Source organism: Xyrauchen texanus, chromosome 21, assembly GCF_025860055.1.
Source record: "Xyrauchen texanus isolate HMW12.3.18 chromosome 21, RBS_HiC_50CHRs, whole genome shotgun sequence".
NCBI classification, from domain to species: Eukaryota; Metazoa; Chordata; class Actinopteri; order Cypriniformes; family Catostomidae; genus Xyrauchen; species Xyrauchen texanus.
The window spans coordinates 7,402,613-7,430,332 of record NC_068296.1 but is presented as its reverse complement, the minus strand read 5'-3'; the positions used below and the strand labels follow the sequence as shown (position 1 = coordinate 7,430,332).

General features: G+C 37.5%; 1 protein-coding gene across 1 annotated transcript; it reads left to right on the top strand.

Moving 5' to 3' along the window:
• Positions 1–857: 857 nt before the first annotated feature.
• Positions 858–22,188, top strand: LOC127661541 (ras-related protein Rab-27A). The gene is made up of 6 exons (XM_052152295.1): positions 858–1,052; positions 12,017–12,189; positions 16,575–16,660; positions 17,043–17,146; positions 17,248–17,371; positions 20,766–22,188. The coding sequence occupies exons 2-6, from the start codon at positions 12,037–12,039 to the stop codon at positions 20,965–20,967; spliced, it is 669 nt and encodes a 222-aa protein (XP_052008255.1). The 5' UTR covers positions 858–1,052; positions 12,017–12,036; the 3' UTR covers positions 20,968–22,188.
• Positions 22,189–27,720: the final 5,532 nt, after the last annotated feature.

Sequence of the window (27,720 nt, the reverse complement as noted above, 5' to 3'; positions counted from 1 at the left end):
AAAATATGTTAAAACATTTTACTGTATATTTTACAGTTAATATTTGTTAATCAATTAACAGTTTATTTCTGTAGCATTTTTACACTATTTTACTGTTAAAATTACTGACATTTTTTACAGTGTGGTTTTTGGACCTTCAAAATTGTGGTCACCATTCACTTGCATTGTATTGACCTACAGAACTGAGAGTCTTTCTGAAATCTTAGTTTGTGTTCTGCAGAAGAATGAAAGTCATACATCTCTGGGATAGCATAAGGGTGGGTAAAGGTCAGAATAGTCATTTTTGGGTGAAAAGTTCCTTTAAAATCAAGACAAGAGGGACATACCAAATAAATTCTGAAATTCACGTACTTCGACTTTACACTTAAATTGTTGCTTCTAATGTCATTTGTAATTAAACATTTCTAGTTTTCATAGTTTCTTTGCAATGCCAATTTGTGCAACCAGATAGCGCTACAAGCACACTTAAAGATTACAAAGTTACCGAGCTCTTGCAAACCTTATAATTTCTTGTCCAATTTGCTCATATTGTGACACAAATTTTCTTGTTCATGTACTCCATAAATCGTGGCGAACATTACATTTTAATAATATATAGAGCTCAGAGCGAGTGTGCTGTGCTCTGCGGAGAGAGTGGCGCGAATCAGCACGTTCTACTACTGTGGAGGCTAACCTCATGAATGTTAAGGACAGCGATATGACGTTCGAACATTACTCCTGACTGATAGGCTGAAAGGTAGACGCTTGGCTGTACTCATATAAATATTAATTACGTGACTTGAGAGTTCGCTCGTGAAGCATTCAAACTCGTTAATATTCATTAGCTAGGCCTTGACAATAGTAGTATTGGTGCCACAGCACGGGAAGTGTTGCGTCATTGCCCTGCAACTTTTACACGAACTGGGGCTTCATGTGGGTGTGGGAGCAACTTTAGGAAACAACAAAGCATTAAAAGTATCACACACTCGTGTACTTCTTGTCGCTTGGTTTAATATTTCTGAGAAAGCTTTAAACATCCACAGATATCAAGAGACGCTTTGGTAACAGTTTTGGTAAGTACATTTATTGTTTTACAGTTTTATGGTGTTAAACACACCGGAGGATGCTGATAATAGTTTGACAATGTCTCTTGATTACTTTTTTATTAAATTAAATGTTACTTTTAGTCTTTTTTCAGATTGTATTCATGTATCCTTCACTCAGCAAACATCTAAAATGTTAAATGATAAGAGGTGTATGTTACATATGTCACTTACTATATGTTGTGCTTGTGGACTGTAAAACACTTTGTTTGAGTGTGTTTAGTGATATTTCAGTAGTGTTACACACACACACACACACACACACACACACACACATGCTGTATAATGGATAAGATCTGTTAATCTTTATCTAAAACATGCATATGATTCCATTATTATCTGAAATAATTATTCATGTATGTCGAATTGATTCTGAGTGTTCAGAGGAAGAAGTTTATCTGGGAATGTTTTCTCACCTGGGAAAATAAATAGCTTCTGCCATATCAGGTTACCGACGAGGAATTCCTGGCTAAGAGATCTTTTTCTTTTCGGCATGATCAAATGTCCTTTCTTTCTTAAATAACTGATGACATACTGTAAATAGCATGTAAAACATATGTTTGTTGTTTTGAATTGAACTATCAAAAAATCCTGCATTTGACACAGCAGTGCTGTAAAAAGTGATCAAAACATTGTGACTAAACCTAAACTTGATTTCAGCTTCAGTTTGGTGGGACTTAACTTAAAAGGTGTAATTTTGCATATATTGTCCAAGCTGCTCCATTTCAAACAATAAAAGTGAATGGGTACCGGGGCTGTCCAGCTCCAAAAATTACAAATCTCTCAAATCTCATTCATGTGCATTGAAATGTGGCAAACGTAAATGATAATTGGTCACAAGAAACTGTTTTATGTCATTGACGTCAAACCCAAGCATATCTGAATGTTCGCAAACGCTAATGAGATCTTAGAGCCATAGTGGCGAAAAAGGATTTTGTTGAATCACACAAAGCTGTTGTTTGACTAGAAGACTTGGGATATAGCGCACAAGTCATATTGATTTCTTTTATTATGCTTTTCTGTCATTTTTGGCACTCTACCGCCCCAGTCCCCATTCGTTTTTATTGTAAGGAAAAGAGCAGCGATAATATACTTCAAAACCTCTCTTTTTGTGCTCTATGTAAGTAAGAAAGTCATTTGAATATCCTTCTTTCGGTGAAATATTCATTTGAACCCATCTCAGAAGCATAGCTTGAGAACTTTAGGGAACATAGGCTGAGACTGTGTGTGTTTTAATCAGAGCTCTTGGCAGGGTCGAGATTTCGAGGGTCACATGACATAATGCCAAGAGCACATGAGCACCAGCTGATTCTTATTAGACGAGCCTGATGTTAAATCTTAGTCAACATCCCTCAAAACACTTCATTAATCTGACACCCCGAAAGAGACATTATAAGCTGTCATTTGGACTAAAGTGTGTTTACACTTACCAAGGCAAAATCACACTAACATGCAGTGTACCGCTTTTCCGTCCAATAGCACGAGTGATATTAGTCCTATTCAGTGTTGGGTAAGTTACTTAAAAATAGTGAAGTCCTACAAATTACTAATTGTTTTTCTAAAATTGTAATTAGTTTAATTTTCTAATTACTCCATTGACAAAGTAATCACATTACTAATTACTTTACTTTTAAGTTACTTTCTAAAACAATTTTCTGCTCAAATTTTAAATAATGTCTATATTTCTTGTTCATTATTACACTTAAGTTGCATACATACTCAAGACATGCATACAAGTCCTCACATTTCTCCTTCACAAAGACTCGTTACGGCCATAACTCGTGTATTCTACATAAATAATATGTTAGAAATAGACATAAACCTATAATATACTTAGAAGTAATTATATTATTGAAAGTCTGTAACTGTAATCTTATTACAATTGTTTAAAATATAATGCATTACACTACTTTTGTGACAAAAATGTAAATGGATTACAGTAACTAATTACTTTGTAATTGGATTACACCGAACACTGGTGCTGTTATTAAGTTTATTAAAGACATAATCTGGGTTCAGTACAAGTTAAGTTTAATTGACAGCATTTGTGGCATAATATTTGTTACAACAAAAATGTATTTAGATTTTTCCCACCCTAATAAAAGCAAATATCTGCGTTTGTGAGGCACTTACAATGGAAGTGAATGGGGCCAATCCGTGAACGTTAAAATACTCACTGTTTCAAAAGTATAGCCGCAAGATGCAAACAATATGAGTGTTAACATGATTGCAATGGGAAACAATCACTTACTAGCCTTTTCTTTGTACATTTATTTCGAATTTTACAATTTTGTTGCCAAGATGACGTAACGTCAGTGGCTAATATCTAAAAGTTTATCCGGCCAGAACAGTAGTCCCCCGCAGAAACATGAGTTTTAGTAGAAGATTTAATGTAAATGCTTTTATAAAACTATAAGTTTCACATTTGTCTTTTAACTCTTCAAAATTGGCCTCATTCACTTACATCAGGCATCTCACTGTAATATTGATTTTTGCTTATTGTTTGTAGAAAATCTGTGCCGTGTCAAAATACTTTTTTGTTGTTATCGGCATTATGCCACAAAAGCTGTCGATTGAGCTTAACTTGTATTGAACCCAGTATATGTATTTAATGTTGCAAGCAAAAAGTATGTGATTTAATTTCAAACCGCTCCAGTAGTCAGGATGAGTCAGAGTGATCTTTGCAAAGGCAAGCATCACTATTTCTGTTGTTAATACTTTGGTTTAGGGATTTAAAAACCAATAACTCTTGTTGAACTTTGCCAAGTAACTTGTTTGTGCTACAGACATGAATACTTCAAGTCATGCTGCTTGTTGAAGAGAAGCGTGCTGTTACTTTTCTTAGTGATCGAGCTAATGATTTTCGACTTGTGAACCACAAAATGGGAGAAATCTCACACTGAATGTTTTTCAGCATATCTTCTGTAATTTAAGTAGCCATTAGGTGAAATTTATGGTTGAAATGGAAGGCTGTCCAGAAAAAGAAAAAACTCTTTGTAGCCATTTAATTTTTGCTTCTAATTTTACTTTAGCCATGTTACACCTCATTATGTGAATTGTATGGAAAAAGCAAAACCAAAGGGTAACATTCGTATACAATGACAGCATTATAAGAGTTATAGGGGTTTTGTACAATCCTATAAAGGGTCTTAAGCCACAATAGAATAAGCCCTTTAAGTGTTTGATACTATGCTTGTTTACAAGCACTGTGTAACTAAGGCGATCAGTTGTTTCCTGTAGAGGTAGACTGATATAATTGCTTTTACCGATTAATCGTGCTTTTACCGATTAATCGTGCTGATAGTTGCTTTTTGCAATTATCGTTATCGACCAAAATCTCTCTCTCTCTCATATACATATACATTATATATATATTATATAATATAATATAATATATAACTATAGTAGACAGTTCTGTGGATGGAAATGCCTTGTTGATGAGAGGTCAACAGAGAATGGCCAGACTGGATTGAACTGACAAAGTCTACAATAACTCAGATATCCGCTCTGTACATCTGTGGTGAGCAGAATAGCATCACAGAATGCTATTGTGAGATGTAGGTTAGTGATGTTTTTGTGGCATGTGGGGGACAACACAATATTAGGCAGGAGGTTTTAATGCTGTGGCCGATCAGTGTGTGTATGTGTATAGATCAGGGGTGCCCACACATTTTTGTGTGATGATCTACTTTTAATTGACCAACTCAATAAGATCTACCAAATAAAAAAAAACACAGTTTCATTTAAAATAAGAAATTGCTTGTTGGGACTACGTTGATATCATTCAGTTTTAACACAAAACACCTACAGCACAATAGATTACAAAAGCCAGGGAGTGTGCAGAGCTGTGATCTAGATAAAGGGCGACTACATTGAAAGTATTCTAAATAAGACATTTGCTATATAATTCCCAAACTTCAATTTTCTGTTAGTTTATTGTTTTGATGACTATTATTCTAAAATGTGGAAAATAAGTATGTTCCCAAACTTTTTACTGATAGTATATATAAATCATCACTATTTTGGCCAACCTGCTTTCTTGATTTTAGTACCATTAAAAAGCCTGATCGGGTGACTACTACTGATCAACAGTAGGTTAAAAGATCTTCAGCTAAAATTGGTCTGTGGTTATCAAAATTGAAACCACTGCCTCAGTCTCTGAAGCTGGAAGTGTTGTTGAATATATTAGCTCCAGTTTCTGGGTGAAATGTCCAAAGAGTTGCGAGTTGTATTTATAATTCTGTCATACATATACATCATAATCATATAATGCTTAATGATTTAATACAGTCAACAGGAATGCATATTTTATTAACTCTACCCCTTAACCCAAATTTCATCAGTCGAGGTCACTTGGATATTAATATTAAAAGATAAGGCTAAATGACAGCAGTCTAAATGTTTACATTCATAATATATATGTATGGGACATCCCAGGTGAAAAAGACGTACAATTAAGTGTATTAAAAATGTACTTAAATATGTTTTTAGTACGATACAAATATAATGTAATGCATTTTTAATACACTTAATTGTACGTCTTTTTCACCTGGGATAGGAGGCCTTTTGACGGATACAAATACTGTATGGGGGTTCAGGGGTGTCCCCTGAGAGAGAATTTATAAAAATGTAAAAGTCTACATGGGTTATTGTTGTATTTTCCTTAAAGTGAGATTCGACTAACAAACATTTACGTAACAACAGTGAAGCATTAAAATACTGTTTGCTTAATTTAAGTATAAATAGACTTTCCTTGCCACCCATCACGTTGGATGACATCTCATTAATTTTCACAAAATTGGAACAAAAATTTTTTGTTTATTATGAAAGGCTTACATGCTGATAAATGAAGCTAAATTTAGACAGAATTTTTTTTTTTATAGTCTAAAGCTGCGTTCACACTGCCAGTGACAAAACAACCTCATCTCATGGCGACCGTGTGCGACCGGATGTGGGCATGTCCAGCGTCGCAACAAAGTTGAGAAGTGGTTAACTATATGCAAATGAAGAGCGACTTTTGGGAGCGACAGCCAATACAAGAGAAGATGGTAGAGCTCACATGATCCTAGTATTTTAATAATAATAAAGAAACAGTGCTGTTTAGACTCTCCATACACACCACTAATGACCTAACCTTCAGTCACTGGTGACTTGCAGTGACAAAGTAGCTGGCAGTGTGAACGCAGCTTCAAGTGCCATGTTAAAGTTGGAGTAAGTCATTTTAATCCAGTACACTTTTTGTCAAATTCCACAAATATCTCTTCACGGTCCGCTAGCTGTCCGTTCTGTGTGTGCGCTGAAAACAATTCTGGTGTTTGTACACAGCCCTGGCTCTGTAAATGGGAAAATAAACAAAGTGGATCAGACTGATCCACACAAAACAATTGCGTGTGCATGAATTTGGGGGGCGAAGCTTCTGAAGGAGCACTGAATGGAGGGGTGTGTTTGTTTGTCTGTTGAGTCCAAATTATCAGTCTTTCACAGGAATCACTTACTCCACCTTTAACTTGTCCTGACACAAACCTGGCTTAGCTGACCCGTCTGAATCACACATCAGACAGATGAAGATAGATTCACTTTGCTTCATTTTTTGCAGTGTGTTTAAGTGAACGATGCCAGTATCTGTAGAGGACGTACAGTGAATCAGGCTTTATGCAGCGCCTCTATAGCGGGGAGAGAGGCAACGCGTGAAGAGCGGGAATAAAACGCGTTCAGCGCCAGGGAATAAGCGTGCATATACACATGCTTACACAATCACTTAGCCAGGTGTCAGATATCTAGCACAAATATTTAGATCTCGGTCCAGACTGAACTTTCATTCGGTCTGGATTCAGAGCCACATATTGAGTACCCCTGGTTTATGTGATCCCATTTTAATTTATATAAAATATCTCTGATGGGGGACGACGCTTGTCGGTAATTCGGCAGGACGGGGTCGATTTCAGGGTACATGAACATTCGAAAGCATCATGCCGATTTCCATGTTATAAACCAGTTAACAGCTGTGCCCTAAAAGAAGCATGCTGTCACTGCTGTTTTTATATAGGCTATACCTTTCTAGCAGTAAACATTTTTTATGCACTATCATCAGACATTTTTTAGCTTGAAAAATTGTTTTAATTTATTTTAATTTTTGTGTGTGTGTTAGCTTAGCTGTAGAGTTCAACAGAAAACAGATGATAGAAACACAAAATCTTGCAGATAAAGAATTTCGTGAATGTTTCCTCCATGATGAAGTGACTGATCACTTCATCATGGAGATGCAAGTACACGAGTCAGTGGTTAGATTAAAGTTATACATTTCACCTCTGTTCAATCTTGTTTAGTGGAGCCTGACATTGAAAAACTTTTGTTAAAAATAGCTGTCAGGCCTGGTGAGTGAGAGTATGGCTGATATGGTTATTTCACAAGGATAGTCAAGCAGGATTCGTAGGTTGCATATTTCCGTCTGTTACATTTTTACAACACTGTTGATTAGGTTTAGGTTGGGGGTACCATTTATAAAATAGGCATTGCTCTTCACTGTATTACAATCTGCATAGCGGAAAACAACTCGCTTTACAACGCATGTTTCGTGCCCCTCCATGGACATTTCACCTAGAATATGGAGTGCACACTTTTCCATATGCCCAACAACACTTACCACTTTGGCTACTGGGGGCAGTGTTTCGAATTTAGGTAAGCACGCACCGATTTGAATTAAAATCAGTATAATTAAATTTTGTATTTTATTAAACATTAGCAATATACATCAAACAAGTAAATTACACAATGAATGAATAAGCAATAAATCAGGGATGAAAGTAGTTACAAATTAAATCTCTTTTAAAATCAGAAAAGAAAGGTTTTGCCTTTATACACTTACATTTATGAATAACAAAATTACAGAGAATAAAAAGAACATTAATGAAAAATTCTACTTCCAACTTGTCAGCCAACATTATCCAAATATAATGTGATTTTAGAAAATGTTGGTAGCGATTGGACCTTTGTTTCCAGCCATTAAAAAATATCTTCCCAGAAAATGTTTTAGTGAACCTACTGTTTCCGAGTGAGATCAGTCTGGTCACAGGACCTTAAAGTGATAGTTCACCAAAAAAATGAAAATTGTTCTATAATATATTCACACACACAATGTTCCAAACCTGTATGATTTTGTTTTTCTCTATGAAACACAAAAAGGAGATATTTGGCAGAATGTTCTCCTTTTTTCCATACAATGACAGTGAAAAGAGACTGAGGATGAGAATAATGTCCACATGTAAATAATGAGAGAATATCCCTTTATATTCTTTTGAACCTGAAACTTTAACTTGGAACTGGATTGAAATCTGTAGGAGTTAACTTAAAGGTGTTAACTTCAGGATTGTCTTTATTTGCTGTAAGGCGCACAATAGCACAAGCTTTAATTGTGCCTGTATTTGTGAATAGCGTTAGGTTTTCTGTTTCCACAGCCACTGGACTTGCTGGGCCTGCTGCCCCTCCCAAAGCCCAACTGCAATGCTTTAAAAAAAACACAAATGCTAGAAAGATGAACCTCCCAATAAAAGTGAGAGGAACCCTGCCGTTTCTCAGGCTCTTAAGCAGCTTATGGCCGGGATGGTTGTTAGCACTGCTGAGTGAAAGAATGTCACTGTTTGTTTGAGTTTATATTCTAACTGCGGTCATATGATTGGCTTTAATATGTTTGAAGAGCTCTGAAGAACTCACTGAATGCTTTCAGAGCTTAAACTGAGACATCACATTACTAGACTTCACTAGATTCTGCTTGTGGACGTGTCAAGACAAGAGACAGATCTCGTTATGAAACAGTGCTGTAAAAACTGAACGTATTTAAAGGGGTCATAACATGAGGAATTTTTACTTTGTTTTGAGTTCATTGTACTATGAAAACATACTGTAACTTTCAGAACTCAAATCTTCCTCCCCATAAAAACAAAAAAACATTTAGCTATTGCAACTAAAGCTGCTTTATACGGTTCTTGTTGCGAAACCATTGCCGTTCCGTGATTAATGTTATTTTTTCTACTTTACTGTTTGAATGTATTTAACAAAAACGTCAGGTGGCGATGTTATGAGGGGTAAACATTGGAGTGAGTGCACTATGGAGGACGATCACATATTTCAGTTTTTAGGGCTGATGGTTTATACTCCGCTAAAGAACAGGAAAGACATGTCCCATGTCACACAAAGGAGAGCAAAGAGAAAAAGGTGAAAGGTTTACCTTAATTTGCTGAGGGGTTGTGCATGCCACCGGACAGAAACACACAGAAAGGTAAAAGTCGCCAGACTAGCTAAAAAGTACATTTAATATAATACAAGTAATATAATGATATATTTTAATGAGCTAGAAAGCCTAATCTACCTCCCTGATTAGAGCCACGTAGAAAAGTAATGTACCAGTTAAACCATCATCATAAAGTTATGAAGGTACACCAAACACGTGCAAAAACCTAAATTGAATCTTATGAACTTAACCATAGAAACTTTGCCAGCTACCTAGAAACAAATGAGTTACTTTTTGCATTGGCAAATTGACAATAGTAAGGCACCATGTACTAAAGCCATTTCAACCATCACGGTGAAACCCTGTTGGTTAACCATGCTAAGAAATCCGAGCTGAGAACTGTTTGTAATTGTGATGTACAGAACTGTGCTCAAGTGGAAATGCTCATGGAACCGTGCTCGCAACCTTTCAACTCGATGGTTTAAAAGCGGCTTGAGGTGCAAAAACGGCGCATTCCGAAAACCTTAGACTACTGATGTTAGAATCCTGCAATATTATCTCATGCGAAAAAGTATGTGAACCCCTTTGCAATGATCTGCGTTTATGTATATATTTATCTTAAAATCTGGTTTGATCTTCATCTAAGTTACAATAATGAACAAACACAATCTCTTAACTCGACACACAAATTATTGTATTGTTATTGTACAAATTGAATGCATCATTCAAACATCAGAGTTTAGGTTTGAAAAATATGTGAACCCCTAGGCTAGTGACATCAACCAATAGCTAAATACAGTCAGGAGTTGGCAAACCTGGCATCCAATTAATGAATTGAGATTGGAGGTGTGGGTTAGAGCTACTTTGACTTATAAAGAGCACTCACAAGAAGCATCTGCTGACGTGGACCATGCCTCATAAAAAGAGATCTTGTAAGACCTACGATCAATAATTGTTGTTTTGCATAAATCTGGGAAGTGTTATAAAGATATCTCAAAGAGCTGAGAGATTCATCTGTCCACAGTTGGACAAATGGAAGGAAGCCGCTGCTTTCCAACAAAAACACTGCTGTGCGCCTGAATTTGTAAAAGACCACCTTGACACCCCACAATGCTACTGGGAAAATGTCTTAACTGATAAAATAAGGTTGAATTGTTTGGGATGAACACAGCACTATGTATGCCGTGAAAGGTACGACATGAAAACATCATCCCCCAAACATCATCCCCAAATATGAAGTACAGTGGAAGGGAGTCATGATTTTGGGCTGCTTTGCTGCGTTGGGGCCTGGACCACTTGCCATCCGATGGAAAAATGAATTCCCAAGTTTATCAAGATGTCCAAAAGTATAATGTCAGGGTGGCTGGGTGCCAGCTGAAGTTCAGTACATGTTGGGTGATTCAACAGGACAATGACCCTAAACATCAAAGTAAATCCACCACAGAATGGCTTCCAAAAAAGAAACTCCAATTTTGGAGTGGCCCAGTCCGAGCCCAGACCTTAACCCAATAGAGATGCTGTGGAATGACCTCAAGAAAGCCATTCACACCAGGCATCCTAAGTATATGGCTGAACTGAAGTAGTTCTGTTGTTCAGGTCTAATCCGCAGCTACTGGAAACACTCGGTTGAGGTCATTGCTGCCAAAGGAGGATCAAGCAGTTATTTAATCCAGGGGTTCACTTACTTTTTCCACAGCACTGTGGATGTTTAATCGGATGAGTTAAATAAAAACATAAAAGATTAGAATTGTTTGTGTGTTGTCAGCTTAAGCACATTTGTGTTTGTCTATACTTGTACCTTTTGATGAAGATGAGATCACATTGCAAAGAGGCTTCTATTGAAAGATGGGGAAGTGCACATTTCAAAACTATTAGACAGAACAAAAACACACAAAAAACATCAACAGTCTGTTTAGTTTTAAGGATCAGAAAGAGGGTAAAAAGTGGTTATTAAAATCTAGATTATGCCCCTAAGGGGAAATAAATTCTGAAAAACAATATATGCTATGACCCCTTTTAACGAACATACATTTAACATACGAAAGAAGAGCGGAGCAATGAATTGTGTGCTATAATTAACATTAACTCTATAAAGATATACAATTGTCTTTTTCTATGTTCTTTTGTTTGTATGAAGGTTAAGAGGTTGGTTAAATACTATGGGTTATGAAACACTTTTAGCACTTTTGTAGTCCTAAGCCACTTGGTTAAGTGTGAAAAGAAACTTGAGTTGACAAATGCATGTGGCAATAAAAGGTGAAATTTGTGGATGAATTAAAGTATGAGAAGGTGTTTTTTCAATGTCTGTTTCCTCATTTGCTCCTCTGGGTTTTGCATTTACAGACATTCCTAGTTAATGGTCAGAGCTTGTCATGAATGAGAGGTTTACAAAACTAATTTACTAGAATAGAAATGCAGCACTTTAGGGAATGTCTTTGTGCTTCCTGTTACCAAATCAGCACTCTAGCATCAACAAAAAACCCCACCTCCTTCCTTTGAGCGATGCTCAAGATACTTAAAATGTCTTTTTTTTTATGCACTTTGCATACTGGTTCATTTTGAGGTTTTTCTTTAAATTCAACATTAAAAACTAAATGTTGCCCATTTACTTTAATACATTTTCCTGGTCTTATTTTCAATGATTTATCAGACTATGTGTGGAGACCTTTTTTCACCATCCATATTTGTGGTTGTTTTTCCATCTCAGGTCCTCGCTCTGCTCTCAGTATGTCCGATGGGGACTATGATTACCTCATTAAGTTTCTCGCTCTGGGGGACTCTGGGGTGGGAAAAACCAGCTTCCTGTACCAGTACACAGATGGCAAATTCAACTCCAAATTCATCACCACAGTGGGAATAGACTTTCGAGAAAAACGAGTGGTGAGTATTTTTTATTAATTTCCATCATGGCATTTTCGTAAATAATTATTTATATATTTAATTCATTTGGCCTATACACTCACCTAAAGGATTATTAGGAACACCATACTAATACTGTGTTTGACCCCCTTTCGCCTTCAGAACTGCCTTAATTCTACGTGGCATTGATTCAACAAGGTGCTGAAAGCATTCTTTAGAAATGTTGGCCCATATTGATAGGATAGCATCTTGCAGTTGATGGAGATTTGTGGGATGCACATCCAGGGCACAAAGCTCCCATTCCACCACATCCCAAAGATGCTCTATTGAGATCTGGTGACTGTGGGGGCCATTTTAGTACAGTGAACTCATTGTCATGTTCAAGAAACCAATTTGAAATGATTCGAGCTTTGTGACATGGTGCATTATCCTGCTGGAAGTAGCCATCAGAGGATGGGTACATGGTGGCCATAAAGGGATGGACATGGTCAGAAACAATGCTCAGGTAGGCCGTGGCATTTAAACGATGCCCAATTGGCACTAAGGGGCCTAAAGTGTGCCAAGAAAACATCCCCCACACCATTACACCACCACCACCAGCCTGCACAGTGGTAACAAGGCATGATGGATCCATGTTCTCACTCTGTTTACGCCAAATTCTGACTCTACCATCTGAATGTCTGAACAGAAATCGAGACTCATCAGACCAGGCAACATTTTTCCTGTCTTCAACTGTCCAATTTTGGTGAGCTCTTGCAAATTGTAGCCTCTTTTTCCTATTTGTAGTGGAGATGAGTGGTACCGGTGGGGTCTTCTGCTGTTGTAGCCCATCCGCCTCAAGGTTGTGCGTGTTGTGGCTTCACAAATGCTTTGCTGCATACCTCGGTTGTAACGAGTGGTTATTTCAGGCAAAGTTGCTCTTCTATCAGCTTGAATCAGTCGGCCCATTCTCCTCTGACCTCTAGCATCAACAAGGCATTTTCAGCCCACAGGACTGCCGCATACTGGATGTTTTTCCCTTTTCACACCATTCTTTGTAAACCCTATAAATGGTTGTGCGTGAAAATCCCAGTAACTGAGCAGATTGTGAAATACTCAGACCGGCCCGTCTGGCACCAACAACCATGCCACGCTCAAAATTGCTTAAATCACCTTTCTTTCCCATTCTGACATTCAGTTTGGAGTTCAGGAGATTGTCTTGACCAGGACCACACCCCTAAATGCATTGAAGCAACTGCCATGTGATTGGTTGATTAGATAATTGCATTAATGAGAAATTGAACAGGTGTTCCTAATAATCCTTTAGGTGAGTGTACATTTGTGTTTTGCGTGTTATTAGTAGTGTTTGCTAGTCGGCAAGCGTCAGTATTTCTATTGCTCATACTTTGGGTTAGTGTTTTAAACTAACCCTAACCCTAAATATTACACTTTGACATGTAACTCGTCCTGCCTGTTTGAACTACAGACATGAATGACACCTTAAATCATGTGGTTTGTTGAGGAAGGGTGTGCTATCACTTCCTAACTTATAAGACCTGTGAATTTCGATTGTCAGAAGATAAAACAGGCTAAAAAACCCATACACTAATTGAAAGGAGGCACCTGAACCAAATCTGTAGACCACAATATCATAGAGACATAAGCATGGGCTATTTTTCTATTTTGCATGCACCTAGAACACACTAGCAAACACCTATGCTGGTTACATTATGTTGACATCTTGTTATTTCTTAATGATTATCCAAGTTGGGGGGGGTGTATTTTCAGTGCTGTGCAAAAGAGTCACCTTTCTCACAATTGTATTGGTTCAAAATGTTTCCTGCTCCACCTGTAATGAATGTTTAGGCCTGGTCCGCTGAGCTGTGAAAATTACCTTATCCTGTTCAGATCAGTTTTTACCTGAGCTTGGAAACTTGCCCAGAGGATAAGAACAGCCATTGTGTAAATCGCAGACTCAGATGCAGGGATATATATAGACAGCACAGGGGTATATATAAACATTTGTCTGAACACAGTCATGAATACTACATGCAAAAAAAACATGCAGAAAGCTGCACCCGTGCTAATGCAAACAGACATGCTCACATGCGTAATTTATGTATTACCTGAATAGAATATGATGCCCCAAGGCTGATTAATTTGATGGGAACACGTCATGTTATACAAACTGCCCTATTCTTTATAATTAACATGTTACACACCTTTGATAGATAGATAGATAAATATAGATAGATAGAGATGAAGTCATAAGTTTACATACACTAAGGTTGAAGTCATTAACACCTTTTTAACCACTCCATAAATTTCATATTAGCAAACTTTACTTTTGGCAAGTCGTTTAGGACATCTGCTTTTCCAACAATTGTTTACAGACAGATTGTTTCATTTTTATTTGACTATATCACAATTCCAGTTGGTCACAAGATTACATACACCAAGTTAACTGTGCCTTTAAGCAGCCAGAAAATGATGTCAAGCCTTAAGACAATTAGCCAATTAGCTTCTGATATGCTAATATTATTAAATTGGAGGTGTACCTGTGGATGTATTTTAATGCCTACCTTCAAACTCAGTGCCTCCTTAGCTTGACATATTTGGAAAATCTAAATAAATCCGCTAAAAAAATCTGAAAACATTGTGGGCCTCCACAAGTCTGGTTCATCATTGGGAGTGATTTCCAAATGCCTGAAGGTACCACGTTCATCTGTACAAACAATAGTCCGCAAGTATTAACACCATGGAACCACGCAGCCATCATACCGCTCAGAAAGGAGATGCTTTCTGTCTCCTACAGATGAATGTAGTTTGGTGCGAAAAGTACGAATCAATCCCAGAACAACAGCAAAGGACCTTGTGAAGATGCAGGAGGAAACAGGTACACAAGTATCTATATCCACAGTAAAACAAGTCCTATATCGACATAACCTGAAAGGCTGCTCAGCAAGGAAGAAACCACTGCCCCAAAACCTCCATAAAAAAGCCAGAATACATTTTGCAAGTGCACATGGGGACAAAGACCTTACTTTTTGAAGAAATGTCCTCTGGTCTTATGAAACAAAAATGTAACTCTTTGGCCATAATCACCATCAGTATGTTTGGAGGAAAAAGGGTGAGGCTTGCAAGCTGAAGAACACCATCCCAACCGTGAAGCATGGGGGTGGCAGCATCATGTTGTGGGGTACTTTGCTGCAGGAGGGACTGGTGCACTTCACAAAATAGATGGTATCATGAAGGAGGATTATTTGGATATATTGAAGCAACATCTCAAGACAATCAGCCAGGAAGTTAAAGCTTGGTTGCAAATGGGTCTTCCAAATGGACAATGACCCCAAGCATACCTTCCAAAGTTGTGGCAAAATGGCTTAAGGACAACAAAGTCAAGGTATTGGAGTGGCCATCACAAAGCCCTGACCTCGATCCAATTTTGTGGGCAGAACTGAAAAAGCATGTGCGAGCAAGGAAGCCTACAAACCTGGAGGAATGGGCACAAAAATCCAGCAACATATTGTGAGAAACTTGTGGAAGGTTACCAAAACATTTTAAAAGGCAATGCTACCAAATACTAACAAAGTGCATGTAAACTTCTGACCCACTGGGAATGTGATGAAAAAAAATTAAATAAAAACTGAAATAAATAATTCTTTCTACTCTTCTGACATTTCTCTTCTTAAAATATAGTGATCCTAACTGACCTAAGACAGGGAATGTTTTCTATGATTAAATGTCAGGAATTGTGAAAAACTGAGTGTAAGTGAAGGTGTATGTAAACTTCTGACTTCAACTGTAGATGGATATATTGATATATTGATAGATGGATGGATAGATGGCACCTTTTGTAACAAAAACTCAAACCTTTGCTTTTATTGAACTGAATCATAGTTTATGAGAATGTGATTGGACAAGACAGAGTTTGTGTGTTTTAAAGTTGTTAGGGTAAAGATGAATTCAGTAATTCCCAGCTGCATATAGAGAATGGATCCCTCCTTAAGAACAAACACATCTGTGCTCGCAAAACCAAACAAACGCTGATCGTTTGGAGACACGGAATCCAAAGTAATGACACCGTAAAGAGACACGTCCACCTCTGAGTCAGCAAGAATATCTTTCATCGTTGTGAGTCATCTCTAATCTTCAGTGTGTATCTACCATTATGCAGATTAAGTAGAGGTGTGCTACTACTTAGAAAGACATAATTACTTTAGACTGTATATTGAAGGAGGGACACAATCTTTATCCAGGGAGCAGAATATCAAATAGACTTGGGGGTGCATCATGGCAGCAAGTTTTGCAAGCTCACATTTTTTCAGAAAATCTAGGGAGAGTGGTTATATGTATGGTGTCATACTAGTATAGTCTCTGACACGTCGCAGAACTGACTCACTGGAGCTCTGCTCTTCTCTCTACAGGTGTACAAATCCACCGGTCCTGATGGCGCAGCGGGCAGAGGGCAGAGAATTCACATTCAGCTGTGGGACACAGCTGGACAGGAGAGGTAAGATTCAGACTAGAGTAAGCCCACTTCTGTACTTGCACTCATTCATATAAGAGTAGATTGCTCTTTTATTAACTCTCATCCCTGGACATGTTTGACAGCATATAAAGTGCATAATGTTTATGCCTTTAGCAGCACCAAATGGAATTGCAACATCTGTCATCAGTTGGTTAAACGGATAGACCTGCCCCTAACTCAGTTTCTCATGTAATGTTTACTTTAATACACGTCTTCTGTAATGGGCCTCATGTCAAAGAGAAGAGCGAATCCGATTTTTCATGCCATGTTGCATGCCATGCTATGTTAATGAAATGGGTTTTGTTTGTTGTTTTGGTACATTTTTCACTGGTGTAAGATCAAAGTCTTCTTAACACCGTTTCAGATTTCGGAGTTTGACCACAGCGTTCTTCAGGGATGCCATGGGCTTTCTGTTGCTCTTTGATCTCACTAGCGAGCAGAGCTTTCTCAATGTTCGGAACTGGATGAGTAAGTCCTTTTATACATTATTGAAAGTGTCATATATTCCAATCTAATTATTTCAAATAATGAGATAAATATTATTAACATTCCTTAAATGTCTGTCGTAGGTCAGCTGCAGACGCATGCGTACTGCGAGAATCCCGACATTGTTTTGTGTGGAAATAAATCTGACCTGGAGGATCAGCGTGCTGTGAAATCGGATAATGCTCGAGAGCTCGCAGAGAAATACGGGTGAGAATGACATTCGTTTATTCCAGCTGGCCTTAAAGGGATAGCTCACCCAAAAATGAAAATTCTCTCATCATTTACTATTTCTCATCATACCATTCCAGATGTGTGACTTTCTTTCTTCTGCTGAACACGGAAGAAGATTTTTAGAAGAATATCTCAGCTCTATAGGTCCATACAATTGAAGTGAATGGTGACCAAATTTGAAGTTCCAAAAAGCACATAAAGGCAGCATAAAAGTAATCCATATGAATTCAGTTGATAAATCCATGTCTTTATTAGCGATACAATAGGTGTGGTTGAGATGCATATCAATATTTGAGTCATTTTTACTATTATTACTCGGCGATATGCTCAAAGAATGCTAATCACCAAAAAACAAAAGAACGATGTGAAAGTGCAGATTTATCGTAAAATGGACTGTTTTTCACCCACACCTATCATATCGCTTCAGAAGACATTAATTTAACCACTGGAGTCTTATGAATTACCTTTAGCTTTTGGACCTTCAATGTTATGGCCACCATTCACTTCACTGAGATATTTTTCTAATAATCTTCATTTGTGTTCAGCAGAAGAAAGAAAGTCACACATCTGGCATGGCATGAGGGTGAGTAAATTATGAGAGAACTTTAATTTTGCGGTGAACTATGCTTTTAAGAGACTAACCTGAAGTGTGTGTTTTTATTAGTGTGTGCAGTCATGACCTCATCTGCTTCGAAAGTAAATAATTGTTTATTGGAAGCTATAAAATAAACAAATTAACTGGCTATATTGTGTTTAAAATGTAAGTTTCTCGATATTAACTTCTTGTTTATAGAACCGTTTTTGTGTAAAGACAATATCACACTCAAAATCATGCTTTAGTATTGAATATCAGCACCGCTGTGATTGCCTGAGGCCATGCTGATATTGGGTAAATCACACTGTTACTCTGCTGATGTATTGGTCACAATTACTTCTTTGTAGAATGTACTATCGATTAAGATAGTAAGGAAAGCGATTATTAGGTATTATTGACTACCACACCTGGAGTCACAAGTTCGAATCCAGGTCGTGCTGAGTGACTCCAGTCAGACTTCTTAAGCAACCAATTGGCCCGGTTGCTAGGGTGGGTAGTCACGTTGGTTTAACCTCCTTGTGGTCGCTATAATGCGGTATGTAGTACCTGGTATGATCTCATACCAGGAAATTATTATTATTAGTTCAATGTCATTGCCTTTATATGAAACCTATGTGATGTATTTAGAAATACTGTGACATTTTTTTGAATAAATTATGTTAAAACCATCATCAGGGAAGTTTCCCTGGTTTGTCAGACAATCTTGGAAAAATTCCTAGCCATGCAGAGTCATCCTATGTGAGATTATTTGCTGGTGTGCATGAAGGTCTTCATACGTGTTCACAGGATGTGTGCGAATCAAGGTGTATGTGTTTTAAGGGCCGTGCCTGCACTCTTGTTTGTCTTAAGATAAGGACAGCTCTCGTTAAATGTTGCATGTTAAGATGGTGGTACACCGAAAGCTAATATTTGCTGAGTTTATGTTAAGAGTCTTCCGTTTGGATAAGTACTCCATATTGCTTCAATTGTAGCATATTCCAAACTTTGAGGGCATCTCAATATATATTCATGAATATATTTTCATGTATCAGGAAAAGTTTTTTTTCTTTCTTAATTATATTCAGTACAATTGTGCATGATATTTGGTTTAAGCATACAGGCCTCAGGCTAAAATAAGTACTGAGGTTATCTTCTTGTCCTATATGGACTGGATTGCCTGTTAAAGGGATAGTTCACCCACAAATGAAAATTCTCTCATCATTTACTCTCCTCACGCCATCCCAGAAGTGTACGACTTTCTTCTGCAGAACACAAAGATTTTTAGAAGAATATCTCCGCTCTGTAGGTCCATACAATGCAAGTGAATGGCGACTAAAACGTTTAAGCTCCAAAAAGCACATAAAGACAGCATAAAAGTCATCCATATGACTCCAGTAGTTAAATTCATACCCTCAGAAGTGATATGACAGATTTAGGTGAGAAACAGATCAATATTTAAGTCCTTTTTATAAAAAAAAAAAAAGGAAATGTAAATAATTATATTTGCAAAACAGCCCAGTAGGTGGCGATATGCACGAAGAATGCGAATCCCCCAAAATCATCTCATGAACGCACATACGAGGGCTGGTCAAAGTGTATATTTATAGTAAAAAGGGACTTGAATATTGATCTGTTTCTCATCCACACCTATCATATGGCTTCTATAGATATAGATTTAACCACTGGAGTCATATGGATTACTTTTATGCTGCCTTGATTTTATTTTATTTTTCGGAGCTTCAAAGTTCTGGTCACCATTCACTTGCATTGAAAGGACCTATAGAGCTAAAATACTCCTCTAAAAAAATCTTTGTGTTCAGCAGAAGAAAGTCATACACATTTTGGATGGCTTGAGGGTGAGTTACATTTTTTTGGTTGAATTATCCCTTTAAATTGAACCTGACAAAAATTGACAAAGTCATCCAGGATATTTGGATGCATTGAGATATTTTGAGTGCTCAATAATACCCAAATCAGTGTGTTTTCAAACGGAGTTCAGATGGAGCAGAAGCAAATGTTTATTTTTTCAATTTTTGGCTTGTTCTCGCACCACTGTAAAGTAAGTTTAAAGGGGCGTTCACTCTGATGACAGTTCAAGTAGAGAATGCGTGACCAATAGAAGATTGATACATCACACACTGATCTCTTGGCTCAATCCAAAGAATACATATTTCAAAGCTGCATGTTTAGTTGATGAGGGAAGTTAGTAGACAATATATTTTAACATTTTGATAATGATATTATTTGTTGTGTACTGTTTACTTACACTAGAAGCCCTAGCACATGACATCATATCCTGGTCCGTTGCATTGTCTGTGTGACCACCCCTTATTGTGAAATTTTGCTGTGACTTCTCTGTTAATTGTTATTGTAGTGTTCATTGATGCCGTTTGCTGAAACTTGCATCCAAGGTGTGTCTTTGTACAAACAAAAGAGAAATGAAAAGTTTCTGTCATGGGTGGCACTTGGGGTGGGCTTCCGGTGCCAAAGCCTATATATCTCTGTCTGTCTGTCTGTCTGTCTGTCTGTCTGTCTGTCTGTCTAATATTATTTTGTAGTAAAGCCGTGAATGGTGTTTATTACTTTGTTTGCATACTTGTGTGGATGAGAGGCATAAACGTAGCTAAATCAAGTGAACGAGACTTACAAATTCAAACAAAGGATGGCTAGTTAGACAAAACTAAAATAGAACATAGTTGTGATTTACCATTTTGTTTCCAACATAATTCCCATACTTTAATGAGACAATAATCCTCTGCAAACGGGCCCCTGACCCGTTTTTTTTTACCCTTGCAGCATCCCGTACTTTGAGACGAGTGCTGCGAATGGTGAGAATGTGAGTCATGCCGTGGAGGTTCTGCTTGATCTGATCATGAAGCGCATGGAGAGATGTGTGGACAAATCCTGGATCCCCGATGGAACCTTTCGCACCAATGGCCACAGCACCACCGACCTGGCAGAGTCTCGGGACCAGGAACCGAGCAAGTGTGCCTGCTAATGGTGTCAATGATGTCACAATCTGTTAACAGTAATAAACTTCCATGTTTGACTCAGAGATTCGGCTTTAAGAACAGCGAAGACTCTCTGATCTTTATAATTGCGTATAAATATGTTTCTAGATCAGAGAATCTATGCCATGTTAAAGCAGGATAGTCACAGAACTGCCAAGATTGTCACCACATTTTAGGGCTTGGAGTGCGTTTTACTTCAAATCCTTAATCTAGAACCTTTAATGGATCAGACGTGTATTGAGGGTCTGATCCCTCTCACTGTGTTTCACCAAGCATACACACACCAATGTAGTTTATTATTAGACGTGGACTAAATGCATGCAGTGGATATGAGTGTATATTTCTCTGGGTCTGACACTGTTTGTATACCATTTTTCTGAAAATGAGATTTGAGTTTATTTGTATGAAAAAATCTCAAAACAAATCACTTCTGCAAGTCGAACCTCTTTGTTTTTATCACTGTGTGAGAGGGCAGTTTGTGCTTGTCTCTTAATGTCACCAGGACCAGTTAATTGCCTTTTTGGAATAGTTAACCCAAAATGAAAATGGTCATTTTTAGGTGAACTATTTATGAAGAAGAAACTGAAAACCATTCACAATCTAATTTGTTGCCAGCTAGATGATTGCCATTTAGTTAGGGGTGTTTGTGGCCTGATGATTAGCAGCCATTTTGGTGCCGCTTTTAACAAATTTATTGAACAATTTTAAATGCATTACTTTGCTATCTTTATTTGTGTAGATGTTTAGAGAAATTAAATGACTATTTAGATATTGTCATATATGCATTTTGATTAGTTGATAATATTGTACATTTGTTTAGACATTCACCAGGTGATGGTTTTGGTGTCTCTGGATCGTCTAGCTTTACTCCTGCAATTAATCATGGGATATTATTGGAATATTGGTTAGCTTAAATCTTACCTAAATCCATACTGCAAATTATTATTGTACAAATGTTCACCAAGTTCAAACTTTATTTCTCAAAAAAGGTGTTGCAACATGCCAATAGGTGTTGTTTTTCTTCTTCCTGTGTCTTAACAGTCCCTCATTTTCAAAAGAGCAAAACAAAAGAATGTAAATTTCATTTAATTTTACATTAAAATCTTCTGTGGACCTTCTGGTTTAGTTTACAGAATCAATTCCAAAGTGCTTTATCCTTCTGTTACACTGTATAGTTGCCAAACACCGTCTCTTGTGCCAAATACTGAAACTCTATTTGAAAAAAATAAATATATTTTATTTATTAAAATGGTGTCGTCATGCAGCCTTGTTTTAAACTGTTTTACTTTTGAGCTGATGCCTATGTTGAAATATTATCTTCATGCATGCAATTTGAAATTGCAGCACAGACCCAAAAGTTACTCAAGGGTTACTCAATGCTTACATAACACACTGCCCCAAGAATTCGTTTATACAGTTGCAAGAAAAAGTATGTGAACCCTTTGGAATTTGCTGGTTTTCTGCATTAATTGGTCATAAAATGTTAAAGTCCAAAGTACAGACAAACACAATGTGCTTTAGCTAACAATAAACAAACACAACGGTGGGGGGAGCATCATGATTTGGGGCTGCTTTGAGGCCTGGTTCGCTTGCCATCATCAAGGGAAAAATGAATTCCCAAGTTTATCAAGATATCCTACAGGGTGGATATCAGGGTGGCTGTGCACCAGCTGAAGATTAGAGGAAGTTGGGTGATTCAGCAGGACAATGACCCTAAACATAGAAGTAAATCCACTACAGAATTGCTTAAAAAAAAAAAAAGAAAGAAAATCCACCTTTTCGAGTGGCCGAGTCAGAGCTGTAAGCCAATAGAGATGCTGTGGAATGACCTCAAGAGAGCCGTTCCCATCAGACATCCTAACAATATGGTTGAGCTGAAGTAGTTCTGTATGGAAGAATGCTCCAACATTCCTTTCTAATGTTGTGCAGGTCTAATCCGCAGCTACTGGAAACGTTTGGTTGAGGTTATTACTGCCAAAGGAGGATCATCCAGTTATTAAATCCAAGGGTTCTCTTATTTTTCCACAGCACTGTGAATGATTAATAGGATGTGTTCAATAAACGGGCAATAAAATAGGCACATTGTGTTTAAGCTAACAATAGTTAGCAAAACTATACTTGTGACTTTAATGAAGATGAGATCACATTTTATCACCAATTAATGCAGAAAACCAGATAATTCCAAAGGGTTCACCTACTTTTTTTTTTTTTTTACCCCTGTAATTTAAGAAAGTTGTTACAATACTCATCCTGTAGAGGGCGACAATGGCTTTTAAAACGCTTCCGAAACAGAGATTATTGGCAGAGACTAATAATATATTAAAATGAATGGAAGAAATAGAAACTCCCAATGGATGTAAAAAAAAAAAAAAGATTACAGGTTAAAGAGCCAATCATCTTTTTGATACAGGCATCGCCTGTCAATCAACTCGTGAACGTTCATGCGCATTAGCTATATAAACTCAAAATACAAAATATATAAAATACATTTTTGCGTAATCTGAAGTAAAGAAGCACAATTTATGATACCAGTCAGATTTAACTGATCATTTGAAATATGTTCTTTGATCTTAAACTTGACCAGCTGTTTTAGAGAACGCACGGTGGTAACTCAAAACCAGACACTTGCGCTCACACAAAGAATGTACATGAAACACAAGACATAGGATGATGATGTCACGGCCCCGTCAGAAACCCCAAAACTCCAACCTGACAGAATGACAGGACCGTGACATTACCGAAGAGCGCACGGCGGTAACTCGCACTCGGACCCATGCTCAACACAAAGATAGGATACAAAACACAAGACAGAATATGGGGTGATGATGTCACGGTCCCTTCAGACAAAAACCCAACCTGACAAAGTGGCAGGACCATGACATTAGGGCAGGGGAACAGCCTCCATGTCTGTGAAGACCGACATGGACTGGAGAACCGCCTCCATGGCTGTGAGCACTGGTAGGGGCAGGGGAACAGCCTCCATGGCTGTGAGGACCGACATGGACTGGGGAACAGCCTCTGTGGCTGTGAGGACCGACACGGACTGGGGAACAGCCTCCGTGGCTGTGAGGACCGACATGGACTGGGGAACAGCCTCCATAGTCGTGGGCAGTGACAGTGACAGGGAAATGACCTGCAAGGAACATTGTGAGAGGAATGCACTACAGGATCCTGCCTCACCTGAAAACTGGGTTGTAGGAGGGATATGAGCCTCTGAGCACCAAGAAACTCATGTCAAATATTAGTTCTGTTGTTTAGAACGGCAAAAACAAAGTGCAAAAATGTTTTAGAAGTGCAAAATAACAATTTCCTCCCCCATTTAAATTATGTTTTTTATTTTATTTTGTCTGAAATTTTGGCCTGTATTTACTGTTAGAATAATAAAATAGCTTTTTAACGCATTTTTAAAGTACAAATAAGGGCAGCAAAACAGTGATTTGATGACAAAATATATATTTCTAACCTATAGTTGGGTAATGTTAAATGTATAACCCTGAACAGAAACATTTTGATTAGTCTGAAATGGCAATAGTGTCAAATTTGTTAATTATATATATATAATAATAATTATTTTATTTTCTTTTAACTTTTTTTAATTTATGAACACATTTTCTTGCTCGGAAATTTTCCACGGACCCCCTAGCTCTCCCTCGTGGCCCCCTGGGGGTCCTCGGACCCCAGTTTGAAAACCTTTGATAAGCGTCATTCGAAGAGCACTGGGACTCTTTACTGTTTGTATCCCTCTGCTTGTCTGTCGTAAATTTCCAGACAAACTGTCTGTGTGTTGCTCAGATTTAACTGAATTCCTGTATTTTGGAGTATTCCTGCAACCTGTATTTTTTCAGTGTGTAGTCCTGCATAATCAGGAATTTGAGAAAACAGCTGTACAGACACTTAACTTACACTTTCCAATTGAAAGCAGAATCTCATGAGCCTTGGCACAAGGAGAAGACGAATCATACCCAGAACCTTTACAAACATAAGCACTCGCAACATCTTTGAAGCTATCAGTGAATTTGTATCCACATTATAATTCTGCTCCTGAGGAAAAATTAAACTTGCTTTTTGTTTTTTTTGAGAAAGGTAAAATTTTGCATTTTAAATATGCAATCTTATATTAAATTACCAAAATAATGATGATAATGTCCACAGGGAATGCAGCAACCAAATCCGTAAAGAACCAAGTGCTTAAGTAATCCTTTCGGATGTGTTTTGGATCAGGGACGGGCACCTAGACAAGAAACAGGAAAGCCATACCTTTCCATAGGAATTAATGCAATGCTTATCTCAATAAATAAATACTGTAGATAAATGAATGAATAAATAAAGACCTGATTATTATCTTAAAAACAGTCATTTCTTGTAATTAAATATTATATCTAGGCCTAAATATCACACTACAAAAATAGTGTAATGATAATGCCACACAGCTTTGTGGGCAACACCATGCATGTCTTCAGAAAAAGATTACCTTCGTGTTACACAAACAAACTGCCAAATATTATTCAAGTTTCATACGATTATAGGGAGACCGGGCCATTGTAACATTTTCATTTTCCTTGTTTACTCAAAGACTAAAATCTGCCTGACATTTATTGACATAAGAAGCAACTTGATCATAATGTTGCATTTAATATAATTTCCCAGCGTGGTTTAATCATGTTCACATATTTACACACAATTCACAAAAATCATGCCTTTTCTAATTTAAGACTGTTTTGGCCAAGATGTTTGAAAACAACATATGACAAAATAAGACTTTTTGTAAAGCTCCGCCACACTCGGTTACTGTTGATGGCTCTGACGAGCTCTGCAGAACTTCCCATAGGAATGAACGGGGGATTGCCATGGACGGCACGGTTTTTGGATTCAAAATAATCTCAAAAATTGAATTGATAAAATTCTTACATGGGCTGGAATGAAGAGTGACATTGTAAAGCATATTCATCTGATGTTTTTTGAAAAAGAAGTTGTTAAATTATACAGTAATTTGATTGAAAACTATGGAGACTGTGAATCTGAATTGAACTAAAGGATTATCACATTCACTTGGAAAGAGAAAAGCATAATTTGATGGCAAATACACACCTGATAACATTACAGTAAGTGTTAGTGAACAAAACTGCTCATAACATCTCATAACACCCTCAATATGATGCTATGACCTCTATATTTACCATTACCTTTATGTTAAAGGGATAGTTCACACCCCCAAAAGTCTCTCTTCATTTTACTCACCCTCATGCCATGCAATTCTTCTGCTGAACATGGTCTTTAATAAGAATATTTCAGCTCTGTAGGTCCATACAATGCAAGTGAATGGTGGCCAGAACTTTGAAGGTAATCCATACAACTGAAGTGGTTAAATCCATGTCTTCAAAAGTGATATGATAGATGTGGGTGAAAAACAGATACATTTTAAAGTCCTTTTTTACATTTTTACATTCACATTATTTTATTTTTTTGTTCATTTTTACATTTTCAAATTTTTTTGTGCATATTGCCAAATACTGGGCAGGGAGGAGAATTTATAGTAAAAAAAAAAAAAAAAAAGGACTTAAACCGTGGGTTTCTCACCCACATCTATCATATTGCTTCTATAGACATGGTTCAACCACTGGAGTTGTATGGATTACTTTTATGTTGCCTTTACGTGCTTTTTGGAGCTTAAACATTGAGGTCATTATTTACTTGCATTGTATGGACCAACAGGACTGAAATGTTCTTCTAAAGATTTTTTGTTTGTATTCAGCAGAAGAAAGAATGTCATACACATCTGGGATGGCATGAGGGTGAGTAAATGATGAGAGGTTTTTTTTATTTTATATGTTTATTTTGGCAACTGACATGAGTATAGCTCAAGTGAATAACCCTCATGGTCAGCCAGAAGGATAACCCTCAGAATATGTATATGAACTATGGTCATATAGTATGGATTAACTCCATGAACCCAGTTGGAAAGGAAGTTTATTTATAATTAAGTGCCTGTAAATTTGGGAACACAATGGCCTGAATGCAGGCAGTTGTGTAAAGTGACAGGGAGCCGTACTTAAAAAGAGGGACATAAGTATATATTTGGCCAATAAACTAGCAAGCCCTTTAGACAGAGTGGACTTCTTATGAGAGAGATCTTATGTCTAGGTTGTAAAACCTTGCGAATATGTTTTGAGAAGACCGTCCTGCTGCAAAACATGTCTTGCAAGGACACACTGTTCGCCCATGCTCATGAAGAGGCCACGCCTCTAGTTGAGTGTACTTTAACACCAATTGGGCAATTTGCACCCTGCGACTCATAAGCCACGGTGACCGTATCAAAGATCCAGTGAGAAAGTCTTTGCTTGGAGATGGACATTCCTTTTGTGTGTCCTTCACAGCACACAAAGAGTTGGTGAGACAGTTCTGAACTAGTGTGTGTGCTCAACCCATATGTGTAGTGCTCGCAAAGGGCATAGCAAATTCAAGGACTGTTCCTCATCCGAATTAAATGGAGGAGGGAAAAACGCTTGAAGGTGAACCACCTGTGCTCTGAAGTGTGTGGTCATGTTCTTAGGCACATAGGGGGATTTAGCTGCCCTGCCCCTTAAGAATTATGATTAAATCATGTTTTCCTATAGAGGTGCCGGTTTGAGGTGCATGATGCGCAGATATAATCGCCACATAAATTTTGAGCATAGACTGAGTGAGCCATGCGTCTGATCTCTCTTAAGAAATGTAAGAATTTCAGTTATGGGGCAGTTCAC